The following is a 23,940-nucleotide window of genomic DNA, read 5'->3' on the forward strand; positions in this document are numbered from 1 at the left end:
ATCATTAAAAAAAATTGACTTTGAATATGATAAAATATGCAACCCCTTAGGTAAATGACTTTTGATAATGTCAAATAAACGGCAATATACCAATAAGGAAAACATTCTTTAGTTTACTAAAAGAAGATTCAGTTGATTTTCATTTCGCGACTTGCACCATTTTCCAACTCGCAATAAAATTGCAATTTTTTTAACAACAAACTGCAAGAAATATATATTAAAAACATGTATTTTTTGCAAGTGTGCAGTGCGTTGGCTCCCTGCTCGTATAATTCCTGCCATTTCCCATTTCCTCCACACTTGGAGCTTGATGAAAGCTTACACACAAAAGTTGTTAAGCTGCGCCCAGCAGCTCCTGGGGAGTTTTCCATCGGAGGATGATCACTCCTTGGACCCCGGATAGTGGATTTTAATGGCCCGGCTGGAACAAGAGCCGGAACAGGAACAGCAACAGCAACAGGAACAAGGGCAATTACGTCGACCGAGGACCAGACGAAAGTTGTGGCCAACTTGTGGTGGCAATGAAATCGGGCCGATAAGCAATCTGGCCACCGACCAGGGCCGACCTCCTCATTACTCATTAGTATGCATTGATGTTGCCTCAGGGGGGTGAGGGGGGCGATGTGGCCAGCGAAAGCATCGAAATGTAATTGAAAGGGATATAAAAATTAATTTACGAGCTTGGCACGCAAATCGAGTTTTCCCATTTTAGGAAGTAATGTCGCATTCGCAGCTACTATTGAAGTGGGCATGTGTAATCCCACACACCTGTCTTGGATAGTCTTCTGAAAGTCCAGAAGGGGCTTTGAATATCCTGAGACCCGATTTCAGACATAGAAATATAAATAAACGTTAAAGTGCTGGAGGTGCTTATATTAATATATTCTAATATGATTTATTATATGTTCTACGAGTTGGACCTCACCATATGAGTATAATTTTATTTACTTGATGTCCAGAACACAAATCGTAAATCGAAAATTGGTTATAGTTTTCATCTCCGTATAAAGCTCTTTCAATACTTTTCTGTTAGATTTCTTGGTCTTTAATTTTAATCGGAAAACGTGGAGAAGAATATAAAAGGTTAACCCAAGCCTTATGGGTTAACCTCTTTTCCTTTTTGGCTTATGCATTTTAATTCAATAAATGGTTAATTATTATACCAAATTATGTTTAAAATATAAAACATGTTATAATTTGGAATACATTTAAAATCTAGAGCTAGAATAAAGACAGAAAACTAAGTTACGCTAGCCCCAATTGTTTTATGGTTGGAATTTGCAATTGGATAATCAAGAACTTTAAATTTAAAGGGTTACAATTACATTTCCATATACTTAAGCTGATTGCTCCTATGGCACCTATGATATGCTAAAAACATAACATAAAGAAACCTAAATGGAAAGTTTTTTTTAGAAAAACATTAAAAAATTGTACCCTTAATTAACTTTGTATACTTGAGATATTTCTTGCAATTGCAAGCTTTATCTTAAATTTTGTTTACTTAAACTGTTAATATTGTTATTGTTAGCTACAATTCCGTTAAGAAATTATCAATTCTTTCCCAAATATATTCGTCAGTGAGCTTTGATTATAAGTGGTCTTTTCTGAAACTATTGAAACGGATTTACAAAATGGATTTTAACAAGCACATAACATAACTTCTTATGTTGATTAAAAGCCTTTAAAGCACTATTCCCTTTATAGTAAATATAACAGAAAAGAGTTATTTTATTCACATTGATTGATTGTTTGTAATACAGTTCCCACTCGGCTGCCTAACAGTTATGTCGAGCAGCGTTTAGCTCACCAGCTGGCTGCTTGTGTTTACTAATGCCGAATCGGATCAAAATCATTGTGGAGGAACCTCTTGAGCGAAGCAATTGAAAACCTTTTTTTTTATTTTTTGCGTCCAAATGAAGGGCTTTCTCTCTTCTGCTTTCTACTTTCTCCCTTCTGCTTTCTCCCATTTCGCTAACAGCCTCTGTGTCGCTGCAAACAAGCGAATGTGGGCATCCTTGTCGCTGACAGGCCAACCATTTTGCGGGTGTCCATGTCACGGCAGCAGCAACAGCTGAAAAATAAACGTTTCCAACTCGCACAACACACACACACACACACACACACAAGACAAACACTTGAAAATAAAACCCCACTCGGTGGAAATGCTCCATGTGTCTCTGCCGATTTCCCTCGTCCTCTTATATACATATGTATGTGTGTACCTTTATTATACCCTGATGGGGGGTATTTTTCCTCAGATCAGATAGATAGTTACCGGTTTGGAGTCTGAAGCAAGTGCATTCAGGTGCTGATGACTATTATGATGACCTTGTCAATGAAATGGGTAATATGTAGCAGAAAGCAGGGTATACAAAAAGTCACCTTGCCCAAGCGCGTTTCCTTCCATGCTTTTGTGTTTTTCAAAAGACGCTCATGTTGCCACAATGGGGGATGGCGAATGGCGGATGGCGGATGGCGGATGGTGAGATGATGATGATGATGATGATGGTGATGGCGACACTGGCAGACGGAAACACGTGCAAACCCATCAAGACTGGGTCACAGGGACGAGTGGACAGGTGGAGGGCAAAAGGGCCACAGGACAGGTGGCAGAGCAAGTTTGGGGCCAAAGCTTTCGGTTTTCCAGTTTCTCGCTTTTGCCAAATAAACGTGCGCAAAACGCGGCCAAAAGAAAAAAAATTCCAAAAAGAAAATAAATTAGAAAATGCAGCTGGAAACAACCAATAGATATCCTGGCAAAAGTAAAAAATGTCCCTCTAAATGAACACTAAAGTAAAAGTCAAATGGAATAATTGAAAAGGATTTGACTAGTTTACAAAGGTTGTTAATTTGTATAAAAAAAACCTTTAATTAACCAGCATTTCCTGATAGTTTAATCTATACAATTTCCAAGCAAAAACAAGGCCAGGACACAAACTTCCTCTCAGTGTACAGGACTCATCCATCTACGGTTATGAAAACAGTTAGCTGGCTTGGTCGGTTGGTTGCATTCCAGCTGCTGTTATTTCAGGATCCTCCTGCCATCCGGCAAAGGGAGAGAGGGGGAAAAACCAGACGCTGGCATTGCGAAAAGTGTGCCACAGATTGCAGCAACTCACGTGCATCCTGAGCAGCCTCACAGGCATGTGTGCTGTGTGGGGGTGTCCTGTGTGGGGGTGTCCTGTGAGCATGGATTGCTGGGGGAGACTGAGAATGCGGTGCTTGAGCCTCATATTTTGCACTTTGACGGCTGCCAAGCCAACACGAGCAAGGCAAAAACAGGTAAAAAGTGAAAGAACACCGAGTGCCATAAGTAAAACCACAAAAAAGAAACAGAAATATTTGTGGCAGGCAACTGGAATGATTTTTGTGGGCTTTAAATAAAATTTTGTTGCCCTCCTCAACCCTACATACTAAACCCACTAAACGTAAGGGTTTCATTTCCCGGAAAAATATCCTGCTTTCTCAAGGGTTTATTTATTTATTTATTTAATAAAGACTTGTATAATTAGAAACGTAAGCCACATAAGTCTCTCCTTGGAAATTGTTGAATAATATAATTATTTTTGGAAGCAAAGCCTTTGTGAATTTAAAATTCGGCTTTACTGTGCTAAAGTACTTTGCCAGCTTCCAAATATATTCACCTATGTGTATGTATTTTGTATTTTCCTAAATGTGCCACAGCGATAAGCAATCTCATCATCGTCCAGAGCCGTCGGCGATTTGCTTTACATTTGGTTACCCCTCAAGACCCACTTCCAACCAACTGTCGCCCACTTTAAAAATTCTGCACTTGTCAGCTCATAATTTCCCGTCTTTACAAGTTTTGTCACATACAACAAATATCCGAAAAATTGCTAAACAAAAAGCGGTGACTGACAAACAAAAAATGTTAAAGAAACACAGCAAAAGCAGAAGCAACAGAATTTATCATGGAATATATTTATGTCAAACATGGACATTTTATTGGTTGCTTTCAATAAATGCAGCAGCATTGCAGTTGCAGTTCTGAAACAATTTCTTTTGAAGAGAATTTTTGGGGAAAATATAAAATTATATCGACTTACAAACATCCATTATTAGCAAATTTAAATTATTAATTAAATTATTTATTATTATTTTAGTTACAAAAGGGGTTACAGCACTGCAGATGCTACAGAATCTAAATCAATTTTATTTAGTTTTTCAGAATTGCTTTTCAAAGAATGCTTTCAAAGTTTATACCATGTTTTAATTAATATTATTTTCGAAATTATAGCATATTTAAGTGAGTATTATTGTTTTATTGATTGTGAGTTGTTGTATACTTTAATGACATCTTAAGCTAATCATTTTCTGTGCAACGAGGTACGGATGCTTCAAGTCAAGGTTTTTGTTAATAGAATTTCATTTTCCAAATCGCCAACTTTTTGTCACTTGCTTTATAGTTGGTATATATAGGAAGCCTTCTTGTATTTTTCTTAGTTCATCGTGTTTGTTCTTTAATAAGTCTCGAATACTATGTCGAAGTCATTGATTTATTAATTTCTGTTTTATAAAAAAAGGTTACAGAGAAATGCTCTTAATTTTTTTTTTGTGTGTTTTATTAACTGTTTTATAACACTGGTTATAATAATCAGAGTAATGGTGGAATTTTTAAAACAGAATTTTAATATCTTTCCACATTGTTTTAAAGAAAACGGTCACTACAGCTTCTTGTCTTTCTTCTGAAAGGTATTGTTATCTTTTATTTTTATTATTTTATTTTAAGACCTTTTTTTAAATTTAATGAATATTAAAATCTTATGATCTCATGAAATGATAGAAATGGTCCACTTTTTTCATTGACTTAGAACCAAAACAATTTTTGTGCTGTTTTATGTTTGTTTTTGTTTTATTTAAATGTTTTATTTAAACACAATCGTTTCAATTTGAGAAACTGGTCTTCTAAGTAGTCGGTATTGGTATTGGAGCTTTTCTCTTAAATATTTTTTCCTACTATTTTATGAAATATGAGAAGAAACTCCCATTCAATTGCCCCTTAAGTCACCTTGTTCATGGGGTTTCTTTTTCCAGGGATTGCTGGTATCTGGATTTCAAAGAATGCTTTACCCTTCCGCTACGTTATCGCTAAAGTCATTTATAAATCGCCAGCATAATTTCCTTTATATTCTGCCATTTTGACCTGGTCGAACGTAATGTATTTTGTAAGGTCAGATTATATAAATTTCCAAAGCACACACACACGTGAGAAGCTCTAAGCACAAAGTGATGGAAGATTAAAACGTAGAACAATGAAATATTTTCATGGGAAATTCTTTCGGCGTCGACTAGGAAAATTCCCTGGCCAAAGGACTCGCCGCCAAAGTCCATTGTGGATGTGGGTTGCGTCTGCGTGTGCCCTTGGTCCGGATATTTGCGAAATATTGTCAACAAAAATCCAATTTCCTTTTACCTTCCCGTTTGAATATTGCCCATAGTCAAGGATACGCGCGACTTGGAGTTCAGGAAGTCTCTGCCAAGTGTTCTAGAGCTGCAGGATGCAGGATGTAGGATGCAAGTGCACTAGACATTCTACTGGAACTTCGTGACGAAGCAGCCACGAATCCTGGCTAATGGGCAGGTAACCAAAGTCGTTGGACGGAATGCAACTCGTGCCTGACTGCACGTTCTTTGGGTTGTTTACTTAAGCGCCATGTCGCGCACTGTATCGCAGGCACTGAGAGAAATACCCGTGCTTTCTTTCCTTGGTTAGTAAGTCACAGAATTACCGGAATTTAAATGGTAATATCAATTAATAAACCCTTTTGTTATGTTATGGCAATCAGCAAATACTATTAAGCATCCATCAGGACCCGTGAAAGTCCTTTGTGGCTTGGCTCGATCAACCCGCTCGCTCATCTCAAGTCAATTGCAGATGATTTGTACTTATTTTCTTAACATTTTGTGCGGTTTTTCTTCCGCTTCAGCTTACCTCTCTTAAGCATCCATTTTTCTTCTTTGCCCCCTTTTTCCGCCTTCACGAAAAGCTGCGTTTTTGGGGCGGAAAATCAGGAGAGGAGAGGAAGCTCGGGCCGGAGCTTGCACACGATTATTGTGTATTGTTATAATAAAGTTCAGCTTCATTTCCTTTTGCCGTTCGCCGAAGGAGGAGGTGGCTCCGGCCAATGCCTTAGCCTCACGCTCAAGTGCGTCTAAGTATGTCCGTCCCTTTGTTGTCCTGGCCATGGATCCCTCCCCCCAGCTCGCTCCCGGCTTGCACTTAATTTCCCTCCTCATTCACATGGCTGCTCTCGGGGAGAAGAGAAGTGTGTTTGCCCTGCACTCCAGAGCTTGCTCAAGCATCGAAACGGCCACCTGACCTTCGGAAGGACCGGAGGAAGGCTCCCGGGACTCGGAATCGGAATCGGAATCGGCCGGGGGGAAGCTCTCAAATGCCGGAATGAAATGGCCTGGGATGATGGGACGAGTCACAGGCCAAACCAATTGCACACTCACCGCCGTCACATTCAACGTCCTCCCCCTCCGCAAATTGTAATTTATTTTAATCTCATTTTAATAGATATTTATGCTTTATTTTCCATTCGTGGTGCTGCGGTGCTTTTAATGCTTACATTTCCGACATGTCAATAAATTAGGTACCTCCTTCTGCCGTTTCTTTTCTGAGCTCGATTTGTTGACAGTTGAAAATTGGATTGTTCGAATGGGTGTCGGTCTCCTTTGCGTATGAACGATATATAAATAAGGAGACCTTGGGGGAAATGCACAACAAAACATGGAGCGGAACTATAAATCTTACCATGAATTTGGTTAAAATAAAGTGCAGCCTTAAAGGTCTGTTCTTAGTGTAACTTAAAAGCACCTATGTATACACTTTGATGTGCTAAAAAACCCAAAAAAGCGGTAGCTTAACAAGCTAACGACTATTAGGGGCTAGGTACGAAACTGGCAGCAAAGTGCTCCATTTTTCTTAGCGAGAAAAAAAATGCCAACACAAAAGCAGAGCGACTCGCATTTAACAAGAAAATCACATTAAGTGGGGAGCAGTCGGTCTTGTTTGTTAGTTTTGTTGCACGTGAAACGTCGACAGCAAAATGGGCGAAATGCATAAATCATTTTGTAAACAGGTGCTGCCAAAGAAAACGAAAGCAAAAGCAATACCATCGGCATCGAGCTTTTTTGTTATTTTTTTACGAGGTAACCAGGACCACGCATGCAAGGATCTCCTCAGCATCCTTGCTGGCATAAACTGCAGAGCTCCTTGCTCCTGCTCCTGCTCCTGCTCCTGTTGTGCACTTGCATAAGTCTATCAATAAATAATAAATTTGTACTTCATTGAATTTGCAAAAGCAATACGTTGGATAGACTGCGTGCAGAACGCACTGTGCTCCTGGCCCTGAAGTGGGGCCAAAGCTCCTGATTCTGGTCCCACATCCTGCTCCTGCTCCTGCTGCTGCTTCTCCTGATCCCATGCCATAAATGATGCAGCTCTCCAGCTACAGCAACAGCCGAAATCCATCACAACGGCTTGGAAATGTGCGAGAGAAACTCGCTTAAAAATAATACCCCCCAAATGCGATTCCACTCGAATTGTTTATTGTTGAATGGTTACCCATTGGTTCTGGGAATGGGAACTTGGTCGGTAACCTCCATTTCTGAGAATGCTTCCCAGTAATGATGCTTGAGTAAATGGAATTAAACAGGAATTGTATTCAACTTTTTCTAGTGTTAAATGGAAAATGATGAAATCATTGGTAAAACAAATTCACAGCCTAAGTATATGGGATTTTTGATGAAGAGCAGAGAGTTTTTTAAAGGGGTTTTGAAATCTGAACTGATAAGTACTAAAGGTTTATATCTACCTAAGTCTTGGGTCGTAGAATTCTTATTCTTACAAATGTACACATAAATTTAAATTTTATTTTGCACTAACACTTGTCTTAGTCTATTTTTTATTTTTGTGTCATACTCAGTCCTTTGATGGCAAATGTAGAGCAATCAAATGGGATTATAGAGCGGCTTACAAATAGCTTACTAAAAACACACTCCCACACATGGCTCATTCCAACACTGAATGCAACTGCTGCTGGCAAATTGAATATTTATTTTATTTGTACTATAACTATAAGGTTTTCGATTCATTTGTGTGAAACGAAGAGAAGAAGGCCACAAAAAGGCCCACATGTAGTCCCCAGTATAAGCGGCTTAGACTGTATCCCTGTATCCTTATGAAGTGGCTTCTAGTTCTAATCTATTTGTTCGTATCTCACTCGCTTCTCGCAGATGCCTCGACGCTTAGCCGCACTCTGCCTAACCCCGCCAACCCGCTAACATGTGAATGCCCAACATGCTACTAAAACCACTAAATCCCGCTAGCACAGATTAAGGCTAACGATTGGGAGGACGTCAGAGAGCAGGAAGTGACCGCTACCGCTCCCACTCCCGCTCCTGCTCCTGCTCCTGCTCCAGCTCCAGCTTCCGCAACCGAAGGATCCAGATACAAGGAGCGAAACGCCATGGCCGGACCACAGGTGCAGCACAGCCAGAGACCAAACAGCGCCTACTACACAGGACTCAATGGCAGTGGCGGAGGAGGAGGAGGAGGAGGAGGTGGCGGCGGCTCCTCCTCCGCCGCCGGTATGGCCAGCAGTGCCTCGCACACGGGACTGCATGCCCTGCGCCAGGTGAGCAACGAGACGGAGCTGATATATCGCGGAAGTCACAGCAATGGCACCGTCAACGAACTGCCCTCCAGTGCCGCCCACCACCAGCTGCTCACGAGTCGCGTTCAGCACCACCAGACCCAGCAGCAGCACCAGCACCAGCAGGAGCGGCAGCAGCAGGTGAGCAGCATCGCCGGCACCGGATCGAGTGTAACGGATGCCCTGATTGGCACCATATCCTCCGGCGGCGGCGGTGGAGGTAGTGGAGGAGCTGCCTCCAGCAGTGCCTGCACCTCTGCGCTGGGCCTCAAGAAGTCCAGCACGCAACGCAGCATCGAGATCATCGTGGACGCCAGTCAGTGTGGCAGGGAGGTGGTGGCGGGAGCAGGCACTGGTGCAGGATCCGCGGTGGCAACCATGGATCCCGAGGATGTAGAGCAGGGCGGCGGCGGTGGACAGGAATCGTCGTCGTCGCACCGGAAGTCATCGCGGCATCGCCACCGACCGCTTCACCGGCGGCTGATCACCTATGTGCGGAACCTCTTCCAGGGTAGCACCACCCAAAATGGTAAGCCATCGGGATGGGGGTCCTTGTGGGGATAACCGCATCCACATACATGCATTATCCATTGAATGCGAGTGCATTAGAGTCAAGCCTGGTCAGTCTGTCAGTTGGTCTGGTCACATCTAGGATTTAATAATTTAGGGGGATGGGGTTAGTAAGGAAGAGAAGTTTATTAAACTTTAAAGGGGGCTATTAATTTATAATGTGAACTCCAAAACTTGTAAAGATATTCCCCTGAAATTGAAACCGGTATATCCTTATAGTTTCCAAGCCATAATAATATAATAATTATAATCAATATAATTATTATTTCCATGATTTTTTAATTAAATGTATATTTAAATCACATATATATAAATGATATTTAGATAGTTTTATATACTATTTTAGTAGTTTGCTAAGCCCCTGATGCCTCAGTTAAATATTACCCTAAATCGTATATATCTTATTTAATAGGAGTAATTGTATTTGTATTTAAAGTTGGATTATTCCTACAACAGGCATAATTTACACAACCGATTTTAGTAAAGGTAAAACTGCAATTATCAAATCTGTTTAAATTCTTATATATTGGGGTATATACAAACATGGGTTGTGGTAGGATTATATAGCACATTTTAAGGATATACGAACTACATATGTCTTTCTGCAGACACCTCCCTTTCTCTTTGCTTCAAAATTTCCAACATTAAATATCCAAAATTCTATATAAATCAAGATATAACCTTAAATAAATTAGTGAGTTCAGATCACATTTCAATTAGCGAATAAACTGGGCCTTTAGGCATAATAATAATATATGTTGTTTAGTAAGAGATTTATGTTTTTTCCGGAATGGTCACTTAAATAAATTTGGGTTTTCCGGTGAATCTCTAATGTCCGATTATTTTTTGGCTGAGTTAAAAAGTTAATTAATCATATTTCATCGGGCCGCATCCACATCCATCGCCTTTAATTTTTTTCTTTTTGTGTTATTTATATAATTTTCTTTTTAATTTTTTTTTTATTTTTTTCGTAGCAATAAAAGGTCTCCTGGTAGTCTGGGACTGCCTCATGAGTAAGCGGCAATGTCTCTACTTCTGTTAACCCCTTAAGCATCCCTTAACCCCCTAACTCTCCCATGCATACATGTGTATATAGATATATCCGGGATATATGTATGTATGGGTGTGCATGTCCTCCGCCCGCTGGCTTTAACCCGCTTGTTGTGCGACGGGCCCTGGTTAACCCCTGCCAAAAAAACCATTTCTAGCCATTTCCAGTTTGGGTCAATTCATGGCCATGAATGCATACGCGTTGCAGATATTTTCCTTTTTTTTTTTTGCGCATCTTGAGGTTAGCGGGCAAAAAACAATAACTAAAAAAAAAAAACAAATAAACAAAAACAAAAAAAAAAAGAATAACGCGCTCGTAAAACGCGCCTGTAATTTCGCGGCTGTTTTTGTCGCCTTGTCGAAATTTATGCATGGCGGACTTTTTCCCCCATTTTTGTTGTTGGTGTTTATTTTTTTCATTTTCTAGGGTTCCTGCGGGTGGAAAATCATCGCCACAGCCTTGACTGCCATCAGTGGGTGGGGTGGGTGTAAATATTTTTTAGGTGGACCATTAAATTGTAAGAGAGAGACAACAACAATTAAAACATATTTAATAAATAAAGAAAATTGAGAATTTCGGATTGAAATAAGACAAGGTAGATTCGAATAACAACAATTTTGGGGAGGTATTATATGTTTAGAAAGTTATGTTATGTGTAGGAATTACTCTTATTTAGTTCTTTTATTTAAATATTCATTTATAAAGAATCGTATTGAGTATATATTGTCCTTGAATCGTGATCTGTTTAAGACTACCTGCTTATGATTTGAAGAAAACTATCAATAGTTTGGAGAAGGTTTACAACTTATGAGTTGTGATTTATTATAATAAATGTATCTATACCTGACAATATGCCATTTATTAAATGACAGAACAATCAATACCAATTGAGGTCCATCCAAGCTTATGAAACAATTGTTTTAGCTCATGAGAAAGTGGAAACTTAGCAATGTTAGCTTCAAATCCATAGAATATATATTATATATAGTTAGATGAACATTTGTGTGTGTGGGATATTAACTTTTTCGAGGGGATTCGTATTCGTATTCGAGAGTTGCCTGCCAAAGGGAAACTTTTGCATTGTTACTTATCAATTTGATTCGATTTGATTTTGATCTGAAGAGCCTTGCGAAGGCCTTCGCTTAACCCTTTTGTGTGTGCTGTGTCTAGCATGATTAATTATGGAAATTGATGGACGGAAGGACAAAGGACGAGGACCGTCGCTCAAAATCGAGATTGCATTGATTGTTTACGGCTCAGTCAGGCAACCGGATCCCCCTGTCCCGCTTGAAGGAGGAGGAGCCTTCGGGCCAAGGAGCCATGCTCATTCAGCCATCGAATCCTTGGAGCAGGTTCTTTTGTCAATTTGTTCGTCCTGAGCTCCGGCTTCATCCTTGCTCATTCTTGTCTTTGTGTTTCGCCACTCTACTCGCTTTTCCCGAAACCCTCCCCCCAAACAATTTCCCTCATCCGCCCGCTCTGAGCAGTTGGCAAAATGATGAGCTAGACATAAAAGTTGCATGGCTCATCCTGAAAATTGAATGCAGGAGCAGCTAAAGAGGAAATCGATAGGGAACACAATATAATATTTGTTTGTCAGTGCTTCAGACTGCACTGAGAGAACATGTCCTTAGCCTAGCTGATGTGCAGGAATATCCTTTATATCCTGTGAGTGTAAAGTGTCCCGGACTTGATAGCCTCTTCTTTTCTGCTGTGTAGTACTATGATTTCGACTGAAGTTTTGCCAATTGGGTTCGGGGGCCACGGCCTTGGGCAACTGTTGACAATGACAGTAGACTACAACGGCGACTGGAAATCGAAACCCTCGAGTGAAATTGAACAGCCAGAGAGCAGGAACTTTGCATTCCACTCGGCCCACACTTGACTCCCCCGCCGAGGTCCGGGTTCCGGGTTCCGAGTTCCGGGTTCCGAGTTCCGAAAGCTTTTTTTGGCTCTCGAAATGAGCGACGGATTTGCAGCTTGGCCAGCGGTGAGAAGCGGCGCAAAAGTTTTATTGAAAAAGTTTGATGAATGACAAGTTGGCTTCCGCGAAACCAGCGACTCCATAAGCCATCCCCCAGCCAACAGCCCAGCATCCAGCATCCAGCATCCAGTATCCAGCATCCAGGGTCCAGTGATCAGAGGCCACACTTCACTCCACAGCCACTTAACAAATCGCGGTTTTCTGTTCTTAAATGACATGGCATTTCAATTTTGTTAAAGGTTCACTTGCCACTTTAATTTCATTTAAAATGCGGTAGGAAATTGAATACAAATTGGCCTAAGTGGGCATAATTGTTTTCAGGCGTACTTGTGGATATTTGTGCCCAAATTAGGCTTAATCTGAGGTATCACTTACAGCAATTAGAAAATGCAGATACTTAAATAGTTATGTTTAAATTGAATTCAATTGATTTTCTAGCTCACGAAGTATGTAAATATTTAAACAAAAGAAAGAATATATTCATAATTAATATTATTCTGCAGGTGTTTCTAGTAGTTTTTACATACTTGCAGTGTTTTAATTCTAGTCACTTATTTTCAACCCCATAAAGTACATATATATGTATGTACATATTTGTAATTGTTATTTGTATTTATTAAAGCAATGACATTATCATTATCACTAATGTTTAATACTTTTGAAGCATTTTTATACATATGTTTTTATATCTTAGTAGGATTACTATACCTCAAAGGAAGTGGGGAAGGTCGTTGTATTTATCACAGGACACAAAAGGCGACATGTCTGAGCACCGGCAGGTTGCAAGAAGGTTTCCTGGACACCTTCTAGTGTATAGAATATAGGGATGAGGTCCAAAGATATTTTAAGAATCATTGTTTCCCAGCGGAAATTGCTTCTAGATGAATTCGATCTTATACTAATGACACACAGCTGTTGGTGAATAGAAAATGCAGCAATATTCTTAGGAGGGAAGTACTGGGGAAATATATAGGAGCATTGGGTTGAATAAGTAGAAAAATTTGAGTATTAATCGTTATAAATCGTCACTTTTATATTACCTTGTTTGCAATGCATTAAAGGACCAAAATCAACAGCCGAGTCAAAGTTCCAAGCATATCCGTCTTTCCGTTTCTACTCAAACTAGTCTCTACATTTTTGAGCTATCTAAATAGAACTTTAAAGAAAGACTTTTTTCTTTTCCTATAAAAATATATGTAAAATGCAATGAATCAGATTGGACCAATATATCATATTATTGTGAAGGTGTTTTCCAACTTTATGTTTATGTTTATATATTTCCTGTTATATTTTTGTTTATTATTATTAGAGTGAAATGGATTGGTTTGCAATGATCCAATTGCAATCTCGAAGGATAAGGAAAGTTCGGCATCCAGAAATAAGCTAACCTTCTTGTGCTTTTTCAAAAATTAATTCAATAACATTTTCAAACGATACATACATACTTTTTATTTTTAAAATGCGAAACAAATCTTGTTTGTTAAATTTATCTTAAACAGAGGGTCAGAATAATGATTGTTGTGTCTTTGAATAAATTTTTAGATCTTAAGCTCGACTAGGCAAAATAAAACCTGGGGAGTTTGATACTTTTGCCCAAACAGCTCCAATAAGAAAACATATCTTTTCCTTTTTTCGGAATCAAACAGATTTCCAGATTCAAACCTCTTCCAAGAATTATTTCTTTACATTGGCATATCTGTATTACGATTGGCCAAACGTAAGGTAAATTTCAATTCTGATTGATTGATACATATAATAGTTGTTCACACTCTCAGTGCTCACAATCCTTATTGGCATACTTTTTATAATGTTTTTTGCTCCTCTGCATAGTTTAACAAATTCCTGGTATCCTGCATTACCGCAAGTAGCCAAAAATCCTTCCTTTCAATTGACTAACTCCTTCTAATTAACCCACTGCGTGCCGCTCTAGCTCAGCATGCTCCTCTAAACGATCTTAAGTCTGCAGTTTTTCAGTCTGATTTAGTTTCCAGTGGCCAGCTCCAACGCTCCACACTCTCACGAGGCACAAAGTCAAGGACACTGGCAATCCTGCCTTCGTCCTTGGCCGCGACAGGCATTTCAATTAATTACACAGAAGGGTGGCTCAATGCCTGGGGGGTCGCTGGGGAGATCAAGAGGGTCCCGAACGGGAAGCAAGGCTAAATACAAACCGCCAGAAGCCAGAGCGAAGAGTGGAAATGCAATCAGGCGAAAAGTTCTCCAAATATGAGCAATACCCTGTAAGGACCTATGACCAGAAACACATTTGCAGACCTTTCGAATGCTTTTAAATGTAGAAAGACTATGGGTTATTATCAATATTATATTATGTTTATTTTTCGTAAAAGTACTTAAAGAATCCCTGAGAACATTTAAAACATCTCAAAGTAAATATCCTCTTCTAAGGACTTGCAAATACGGTGAAAACAATTACTGTGTGTGTGTAGGATGAAAATAAATTGAAGCCACTGCTCGTTTTGGCTTTGGTAATTGGCTTACTCCACTCCGCCGTCAGATTGTGTCTCTCCGTCTCTCTGTCTCGAATCCCTGCAGGACTCTTCCCTCCAATGTTTGCCCGATGTTTTATTTTTTTCTGTTTTCATCCTTGTGTTTTTTTTTGTTTGTTTGTGCTTTCAGTGCCGGAGGCTGCATTTTATTGTCCCGTCCTTTGCCATGGCCTCCTGTCTCTTTATTTTTCTGGTCTTCTTGAAGCCGCCTCAACCCAGCCCAGGGGCAGCTCAATAAGTGTATTCATCTTCCTTAGACCGCCGGCACTTCGTCCTGGCAGCCGTGGCTTGTTTGCCCCGCTTTGGCTTTTTGCGCTTTAATGCACTTCATAATTTCTTCATTATGCCACGCCCACACTGCCAGGGTCCTGGTAGGTAATTGAATCCGTTGTCTGCAGTTTGTGGTCCCCCCTTCATTTTGTGCACTTGATGGTCTTATTTCGCCCAGCCCTGGCTTTAATTATAATTTCATTATTTGTTGTTTGCTCGCCATCGTCGTCCTTCTGCTCATTGCACATAATTTTTAATGGCCACCGCGATGTTTTAAGTGCAGCGAGTCCTTTGAGACCAGCTTACCCAGCTCCAGTGTCACAGTTTTGTTTGACTGTCTCTCTTGTTGCCCGCTTCTTGGCCCACTTTCTCTCTCGTCTTTCACCGCCAGCCAAGCGCAAGTGAAAGTGAAAGTGAAAGCAAGTGCGAGTGCGAGTGCGAAAGCAGAAGGTGGCTGCGATGACAGGCCAGGACAGCGATGGTAAATGTGTCGCAACTTTGCTCAAAATACCCTGTCAAAAAGGATAGATAAGTAGTGCCATGTCCTGGCCTCACTTGGCTCATCCTTTTTTAACTATGTCACACACAATATTTTAATTAATCTAAATGCTTATTTATGCCTTAAAAATGTTTAAAAAGTCAACTTAATACGGTTGCTTTCAAGACCTTAAAGGATAAAGTTTTATAGGACATATACTACCTTTTGTAAGAATCAGAAATTATGGAGAATGGATTAAAAGAGTTAGATCAAAAAATTAAAGGATATGCATTATAAATCAGACATTCTTCTCCACATTCCTTCTTTTTACCTCTGCGAGCTCATATGTACTTGGATCTCCTTTAGGATCTCTTTCCAAAGCTTGCTCTTAAAAGTCGGTTCCCTTTGGAGTAGATAACTTCCCTTAGTTAGGGAATTTAGTTTGGTTTAACTTTGATTCTCCAAATAACCCGCTATCCCTTTGTTTTATACAAAGTTTAGTGTCCTTAACTCAATTTTACCACTTTGCCCGGGTACCTGAGTATTCGAGTCCTGCCACTGACTGTGTGCATATGCATTTAAGCGTCAGGACCTGCCACATTTTAATTTATTTAAGCGCACTCGGCGCGTCCCGTAAATGAGTTAAGTGAATTTCGGCTCTCCATTATCTGTCCCGCACAGTGACACACTTGCACACTGGCACACTCGTACACCTTTTTTGTATTTCTCTGAAAGTGTGCAGGATTAGAGGCAGCAATTTGTCTGAGACTGCTGCAACTGCAACACGAGTCCAGCAAATCGCGACCACAGGAATGCGCAATAAAATAAGGCAATGGCAATTGCCATTGCAGCAGCCGAAAAAGTTTCTTCATTAACAAACCTCGTCCTGGGAGTCCCTCTGGCTTGGCCACTGCAAAGGCTGCAACAATGTGATGGAAAACATGGTACAAAGTTGCACTGCTTTTATTTTGCCTCCCCAAATGTGGCTTATACACTGGCAGAATTCTAGTATTGTATAATAAAATATATTTGAAAAGATCAAAGTAGTTCAAAATATATACAAATATATCCATTTTGTATAACTTCTACGGCAATTAATGAGATAACAAGGATTCGAATGTTTAAATACCTTCATTTTCTTTTATTTTCGAACTATAAATATCCTTCCAATTCAAGGAGTACCTAATACTTTGGTTGCAGTGTATGCTTGGATGCATGTGTGCTGCCAGAGGAGGGAAAAAATTATACAAAATTAAATGAGATAAGTGTCGGAGCATTGTCTGTGCGGCAAACTTGCAGTCCAACTTTTTATTCGCCATCTTCTCTAGTCATTTCCCATTCTTTTCCTTTTTCCCAATGTGCTGTTCATATGAGGATAAACCTGCTTCAAGTGGCTTTTGTGGGAAAGGATAAACCTTAAAATATGGCTTTAAATTGCGAGACTAGAGGCTTAAAGTTTATTAAAAATTATAATTGTAAATCAAATTGTGTAAGTTTCTCTGTCAAGTTCTATATTAAACTCATCAATATAGATTTAAACTATTTTATTGGCAGAGAGACCCTAAAGAGTCCTGAATTTACATAGTGAACTTTACGATTTCGATTATTTAAAGCCATTAAATTGTGCTCAAGTTCAAGTCAAATGAAACTCCACTTTGGCTCTTGGAGACCAGAGTGTGTTTTCAAACAGCTCCTTCCTTTGTTCGGTTTGTCGATCAAAAAATAAAGAAAAAAGAAAGAAATCGGAATAGCCGCAGATCAAAAGAAAAAACCATTCAAGGAGCCAACGGCAGTTGAAGATGACTCCATCACGGCATCCTTTTGTGTGTGTGTGTGTGTGTGTTTGTCGATGCCACATGTGTGTGCGTGAGTATCTGTGAATACTTCGACTGAGTGCGCATTTTCAAAGGCATTCCACATCCACTTCCGCCTGCCATTCACCAGCACACATTTGCCACATTATATGTATCTACATATAGAGGTCTCTTCTAGTTTTTACTTTCGAAAAAGTATCATTGATTTAAATATCTTTCTCTTAATGTTTGTTGAGTTCCAAGCGAAATCTGTCATTTAATCCGAAAGAAAGAAATGAATTATTTTTTAACTTTAATTCGGGTAGCAATAATAATTACATCAATATTGTTTTCCATCATAAAAATGTTATTTATTCGCATTAGAAAAAGTAGTTTCCTGTTACCATAGCTATTTGTGTAAATTTCACTCCATAAATTAATAAAAGGATATCCGGAAAATGCTATCAAATTCACTTTCGAGTTAAAGCTGGATAAGTCCTGATAAAATATACCTTTTATTATTATTATTGCACATGCATATATAGTTGACAAAAAGGGGGCGTGACTGGTGGGTATAGCAATATAGTAAACATTTGGAGATAAAAAACTGCACTTATCGACATGGCGCACACTTCAAATTGAACGAAGGCAAATATTTTTACTGCCAAACAGCAAAACGACAACTGCAAATGGCGCACAGACTTAATATAACCCAGTGCCACTTTCTCCCCTTTACGTTAGTTTTTTTTGTTGCATCAACAATTGCCTTCAAAAAAGTGGATATGATTTCAAAACAAGGTCTATCTACAATTTAAAGCTTGAAATAAATCATTTTAAGAATCTAATCTGTAATTGAATCAATTTAAGGAATTGAAAATCTAACGATTTTGGTTAGGTGAAATACTTTTCTGGAGGTGTATAATTCGGTGGGTAACCCTCTTAGTTAGAAAACAAATTTAAAGTAAAGTATATATTCTAATAAATTTTAATCAATATGGTCCCCTTTTACTATACACATACCCACATATTCCAGATATTATTAACATTTTTTATCCTATCTGAAACTGGAATTTCTTCAATGTCTTGCCGGTGCTCGATTTTAGTCGGAAAGTTAGCAATGTTTCTCCTTCAATAAGACATATATGACCTTATCATGTGTATACATTCTTGATCAGCATCACCAGCCGCGCAGATTTAGTCATTTCTGTATAATTATCCTTCCGCTTCTACGCAAACTACTTTCTGGGTTTTAGATATATGTAACACTGTATCTGGTCATAGCAATAAACCAAAAAAATTACAAGGAAGGAAGCCAAAGTCGAGTTTAATAAACTGTGTAGTACCGGATAACCCATCGTTGGTATGGTATAAGGTTAAAAAATCATTATAAACGGTATAAATACTACTAACTCTATTGTTTATTAGGTATGAGTACCTCCACAAATGTCTAACTTTTTGATATAATAGAAACTTAAAAGTCTAATTCTCGATTATAGGCTTTAAAACAACCTTAAACTGCATACAACAAATAATAGTGTTGTCTCCAAATTAGCTCTCATTGCACCCAAATACAGGATCTCTTTTTATATGGAGAATCTTGTTAAAAATATGGCATGTGAGCTCAGTACTAAACCTTGTGGCATCTGGTGGCATTGCTTTACTGTCCGGTCAGCCAACATTTTATGTCATTTTTTATACATTTTCCTGTGTAACCGCAGTGGAGGTCCTGCCGCTGTGCAGTTCATCGAGAGTGACCACCATGAAACTCTCGAAACCAATGTATTATGGCTTAGTTGGAAGGAACACTTGTCGCTTAATATTTATACAACTTTTCTTTGCTTTCATGGCAATTTTTTTTTCTCTCTTAAAAATTCTTGTTTTAAGAGAGAATGGAAATCCTTTTTTCTTTGTCAATTAATGAATTAACATGATGTTGAACACGTTCAAAATCAGTTTCTTTCGATGCCGTTCTGGCCTTGACTAGTCAGCCTTAATATTAAAGGAACCCATAAATAAATTAGCACATTTGTGATAAAGGATGATTATTTTTATTCATTCACCTTGTATTTGTATAACAAAACCAAACTTCTACAGATTTTCATAAATTCTCATAAATGATTTTGATAAAATATGTTTTAAAATTGCTAAAAAAAATAATAATTATCCAGTTATATGCGTATATGAATAAAACTAAGGCATATAAATTTTATATCCATTTTTCCACCCATTTACCGATCGTATCATTGGAATGTATTGTGGATTTAAGATAGTATTTCTATATTTCTATAATATGACAAATTTGCACAAAATAAAAAACAAGTTGAATTGTTTTTTTGTTGTAATTTCTTCCACCTTCAAAGAAAATCGTATATTCTACTTATATATCTGCAAGAAATCAGATTATCCGCAAAGATTCATTCAATATGTCTATATGTAATTTCTTTAATTTGTTGACTGACTGCATTTTGTGTAATTTAAATCATCATCTTTCCTAACCAAAGAATTATTCTGTTTAGGAAATATATTTAACTTGTGCAAACTTTGTGAAATTATATTTTTCTGAGATTTTCTGCAAAGGCTAGCCCTATTTTTTCAGTCACAGGTGTAGTGAGCTCAAAAATATTTGCACTTGACTGCTAGCTGTTGCTGTTGCTGCTGGTTGCTCCTGCAACGGAAACGGAAACATGACACCTGCGCAGCCACACACACACACACAGAAGGGTGCGGTGACAGGAAGGGAGGCTGGGGAAGAGAAAAAGAGAGAGGGGCGGCAATGCAGGCAACGTTGGGCAAACAAACGCAACCGAGATAAACAGGAACTTATTATGCGAACTCATGAAAGGTGAGGGGGAGGCGAATGCGAATCGAAGCCGCCTCCCCCCGCCCCTTGTTACAACTGCAACCGCCTTCCTCCGATTGCATTACTTGGTGTGCTCTATCTGAAATTACACCGACAACAATGGCAATCCCAGGGACCAGGTCCCTGGTCCCTGCTGCCCGCAAAAGCCCAGCCACTGTTGTCCGCCTTGTTTATTGTTATGTTTGCCAATTGCCATGGCAGACCACTGCCACGCCCCAGAGCCCTATCCCGGTATGCAGCTAAATGAGGCATGTGTTTTCACACCTTGACCTCAGCAGGTGGCACCAAAAAATAGAAACCGACCTCAACAAAACCACAAAGCGATTAAGAGTGCCATCATCATGCCACTCGAAGCGTTGCATACTCAGCAAGTGCGCATGAGAAATATAAATAAATTTCACTTTATTGCACATTAAGTGTTTACGAATCGTCAGATGTTGAACAAAATAATATAAATACTAACAAAGTTTTTAAACCCTAAAATTACAGACTAAAGCCATACATTGTTACAATTGTGCGAGAAGACTTTGTAAGAGCCACACGAATGTTTACACATGTAATATGGGAAAAACTACACTAAAGGCTTAGGACTTGAGTACACTTTTGGCAAAATGTAAATTCATAGGCTTTTTTTGCAAAGCTCTAGAGTAATGAATTAGACCAATTAAAATGAAAAGCGTCAGCTTAGCCCTAAACTTGTATAGAAAGTTTTTGAAAATTCTTTACAGTGTTCTAGAGCAAACTAAGCGGCACATAAATTAATCTTTGCTAATTGTTTAATCTGCCGTTCGAGCGCGTCTAACAGCCACTGTTGGGCAAAATAAAAAATGTTGCCTGCATTTAGGCGCTGCGCATGTCGCGATTTATTTCGCCGGGAAATTCGTCGGTTTTTCCGCCTGCCAGCTGTCGAAGCATCCAAAACACTCTTGTTTGTCCCGCGAATAATTTAGACATTTTCGGGTGCAATTCAACAGTGGCAGCTGACAGTAAAGCCCCACTAAAAATAGTTATTTAAATGGGGCCAGGGAGTATGTGTGGCAACAAAAGACGGCGTGCTGGAAAAATTGAGGGATATCAAAAACTCTTGGTAAATTAAAGCCAAACAAAACGGCAAGTGCCAGCTGCACATGAATATATATTAGAATTAATGCATTTCGTCAACATTTTGCTCACAATGTGAGAAAGATGCAAACGACGACGCCAGAGACATAAAACGCAGACCCCAAAACCGAGTCGGAAAAACACATAGCCAGGGACTGAGGGCTGCCAGTGGAGCTGAGGAATGCGAATGCAAATCCACCCGAGTGTAACGAGGGAAAAGATGAAAATGGGAACAAGAAATAAAATGGAAACCATAAACAGACAAAGTGTGTGTGTCAGCAATGAGGGGGGAAAAACGCTTAAAGGAGGCCACCATCGAAGCTGAAACTTGAGATTCCAAGGAATTCAGATTGAAGTAAATTAGTTAAATTAACTAGAAGCACTAGAAGCAACGGCAAGAATTTGGCAACTGATTCCCCAAGCAGATAGTTTTCTCTCTCTCCTGCCGCCCTTTGAATTTGATCAGATTTTTGCCTCGAGTAGATACACATGAATAAGGCAATAGAGGGAAGTGGACCTCGACTTTTTGGGTCAAAAAAAGATGAAAATGCATATGCTGGAATGCATTTCCACAAATGTCTGTATGTGGCAAGTCAGGAGGCAAATTTAAAACTAACGACAACTGTAGACCGTCTGCTGCCAGGAATCCACTCCAGACCCACCGTTTTTCCATCCCCTTGGCCCTTTGTTCCTAGGTGGAAACCTGCCTGCCTTTTTGGCCGTTTAGTTTTTTTTTTTTTTTTGGCTGGAATTGTGTGAAATTCACCTCCAACCCCAATCCCCATTTTTCTCTCGGTTTTCCTCTGCAAGTTATTCATGCATTTTTAAACAGCCATTTATCAAGCGCTTGAGCTCAACTAACCAAAAATGTTGTGAGTGTGCAAAAAAAACCTTGTTTGATACTAAAAGTCACATGCTAAAATTAATGTATTAATGCATAAAGAAACTAGTAATTAAAGGACTTTTTGTAGTGTATTTCTGCGCCTAGGTGCGCGTGTGAGTGAAAGTAAAACTTTTAATTACCTAAAATTGAGGCGCCTCAGCCACAAAGAACTGTTTTTCGCTTTCCTGATGCTCACCCGTGAAAGGAAACTCACGCAAAAAAAAAAGGAAAAACTCAAGGGGCTTTTACCTTTTTGAGAGATGCCAACCAGCAACACCACCAAAGCCCCCCGATAAGACCCAAGGCCCCACCCCATCCCCCCCACGACACCTCACACTTGTGAAAAAGAGGCGAAAACTTTCGACAGGCAAAGTACAAGATACTTAAGGCAACTGGCAAGTCAATTCAAACACTTCGAGCGACTCAACAGATCAAAATCGCGTGTGTCGCTTTCTGGGCAACAGCAAAGGCAAAGGCAAAGGCAACAGGACGAAGGCAGCAGGACGAAGGCAGGGGCTTGCCTGCCCGGCGGGGCTCTGCGGTAGAGTAGAGCAAGGATGACTAGGACATGCCCCAAAGGCAACGGCTGCATGTACAAGAGTATTCAGGCTGCGATGCTTGTGGGAATGTGTCGTACATCAGGCACAGCACGCCGAGGAAATTTTAAAGATTTAGAATAAAAATGGTTACGAGAAAGCCTTTAAGTTTTGAAGGCACTCTGCCGTCAAAGGCACTTACTTTTCGGGAAAATAAGTTAGACAGAGGGGAAAATAAGATTATAATTGCAATTATGGTACATCCATCCCCCTTTGCCGACACTCATCTAATGCCCTTTTCTGACTTTCCCATTTTCCTCTCAATTTTTTTGCAGACTCGGAGCTCGAGGAGTTCGAGACGCCGGCTCGGTACAGGCCCGACTCGCTAAGCGCGCTGAGCAGAGCCACACGGTTCACGGAGGACGAGATCAAACGAATTTACAGGGGATTCAAGGCCGAGTGCCCCACAGGAGTCGTCAAGGAGGACACCTTCAAAGTGATCTACTCGCAGTTCTTTCCACAGGGAGGTTCGTGCGGTACAGTATAGATTGTTTTGTTAACATTTCTGACTTGACTAGTGATTTACTAACGCCTGCCCTTACTGTATCTGTATTGTTGCTCTTATCTGCATTTGCGCCACCCTTTCGTTGCCATAGCAATAGCGATAGCGATAGCGATTGCGATAGACGATAACCGCTATCCATTCCACATCATAACCGTACAGTCACCACAAAACACCAACTCCCCATCGAGTAGTTCGAGTTGCAACATCGCGATCTCGATCTTGATCTTGATTCCGATATCGATGTGTGTCCCGTGTCTGACTAAACCCAGTGTTAAATGTTAACTTTAATGCTTAGTAATTTGTTGAGTTTTGTGTTTGTGTTAATAATTCAGTTGCTGTGCGAGTGAGAGCGGTTTGTGTGTGAGTTTGGTTTATCTTGGGGTCTTTAGTTGCCATTAATGAGTTGGGTCTCGTTAGAATATTTATTCATAAGCTCATAATTTACTTTCAATCTAATTTATTTATTTCTTGAATCTAATTTGTACCGATGACTCAGTTCTCTTACACTACACTCAATATTTTTGGCCAATCCACGTGCTCCTCTTTTCCTACTTAACGCCAATCGATGTCTGTAGTCCGGAATCCAAATGGAAATTGAAATGAAAATGAAAATGAAAAGGAAAAAGAAAAACTGGAAGAGTGTTCTGGAGCATACAGT

General features: G+C 39.6%; 2 protein-coding genes across 2 annotated transcripts in view; both read left to right on the forward strand.

The window, feature by feature from the left end:
• LOC147643105 (uncharacterized) overlaps positions 1–8,341 on the forward strand; it is an 80,931-nt gene extending 72,590 nt beyond the window's left edge. The window contains exon 4 of the mRNA XM_086836684.1: positions 8,266–8,341. Coding sequence (XP_086692810.1) covers positions 8,266–8,339 — 74 coding nt within the window. The 3' untranslated portion in view covers positions 8,340–8,341. The remainder of the gene's footprint in view (positions 1–8,265) is intronic.
• LOC110175921 (uncharacterized) overlaps positions 8,335–23,940 on the forward strand; it is a 34,890-nt gene continuing 19,284 nt past the window's right edge. Inside the window, 2 exon segments of the mRNA XM_086836683.1 lie at positions 8,335–9,213; positions 23,053–23,244. Of these exon segments, the coding sequence (XP_086692809.1) occupies positions 8,499–9,213; positions 23,053–23,244 (907 nt within the window). The 5' untranslated portion in view covers positions 8,335–8,498.

The sequence above is a fragment of the Drosophila serrata genome, unplaced genomic scaffold, assembly GCF_035046125.1.
Source record: "Drosophila serrata isolate PLE 108 unplaced genomic scaffold, ASM3504612v1 contig_293, whole genome shotgun sequence".
Taxonomy (NCBI): Eukaryota; Metazoa; Arthropoda; class Insecta; order Diptera; family Drosophilidae; genus Drosophila; species Drosophila serrata.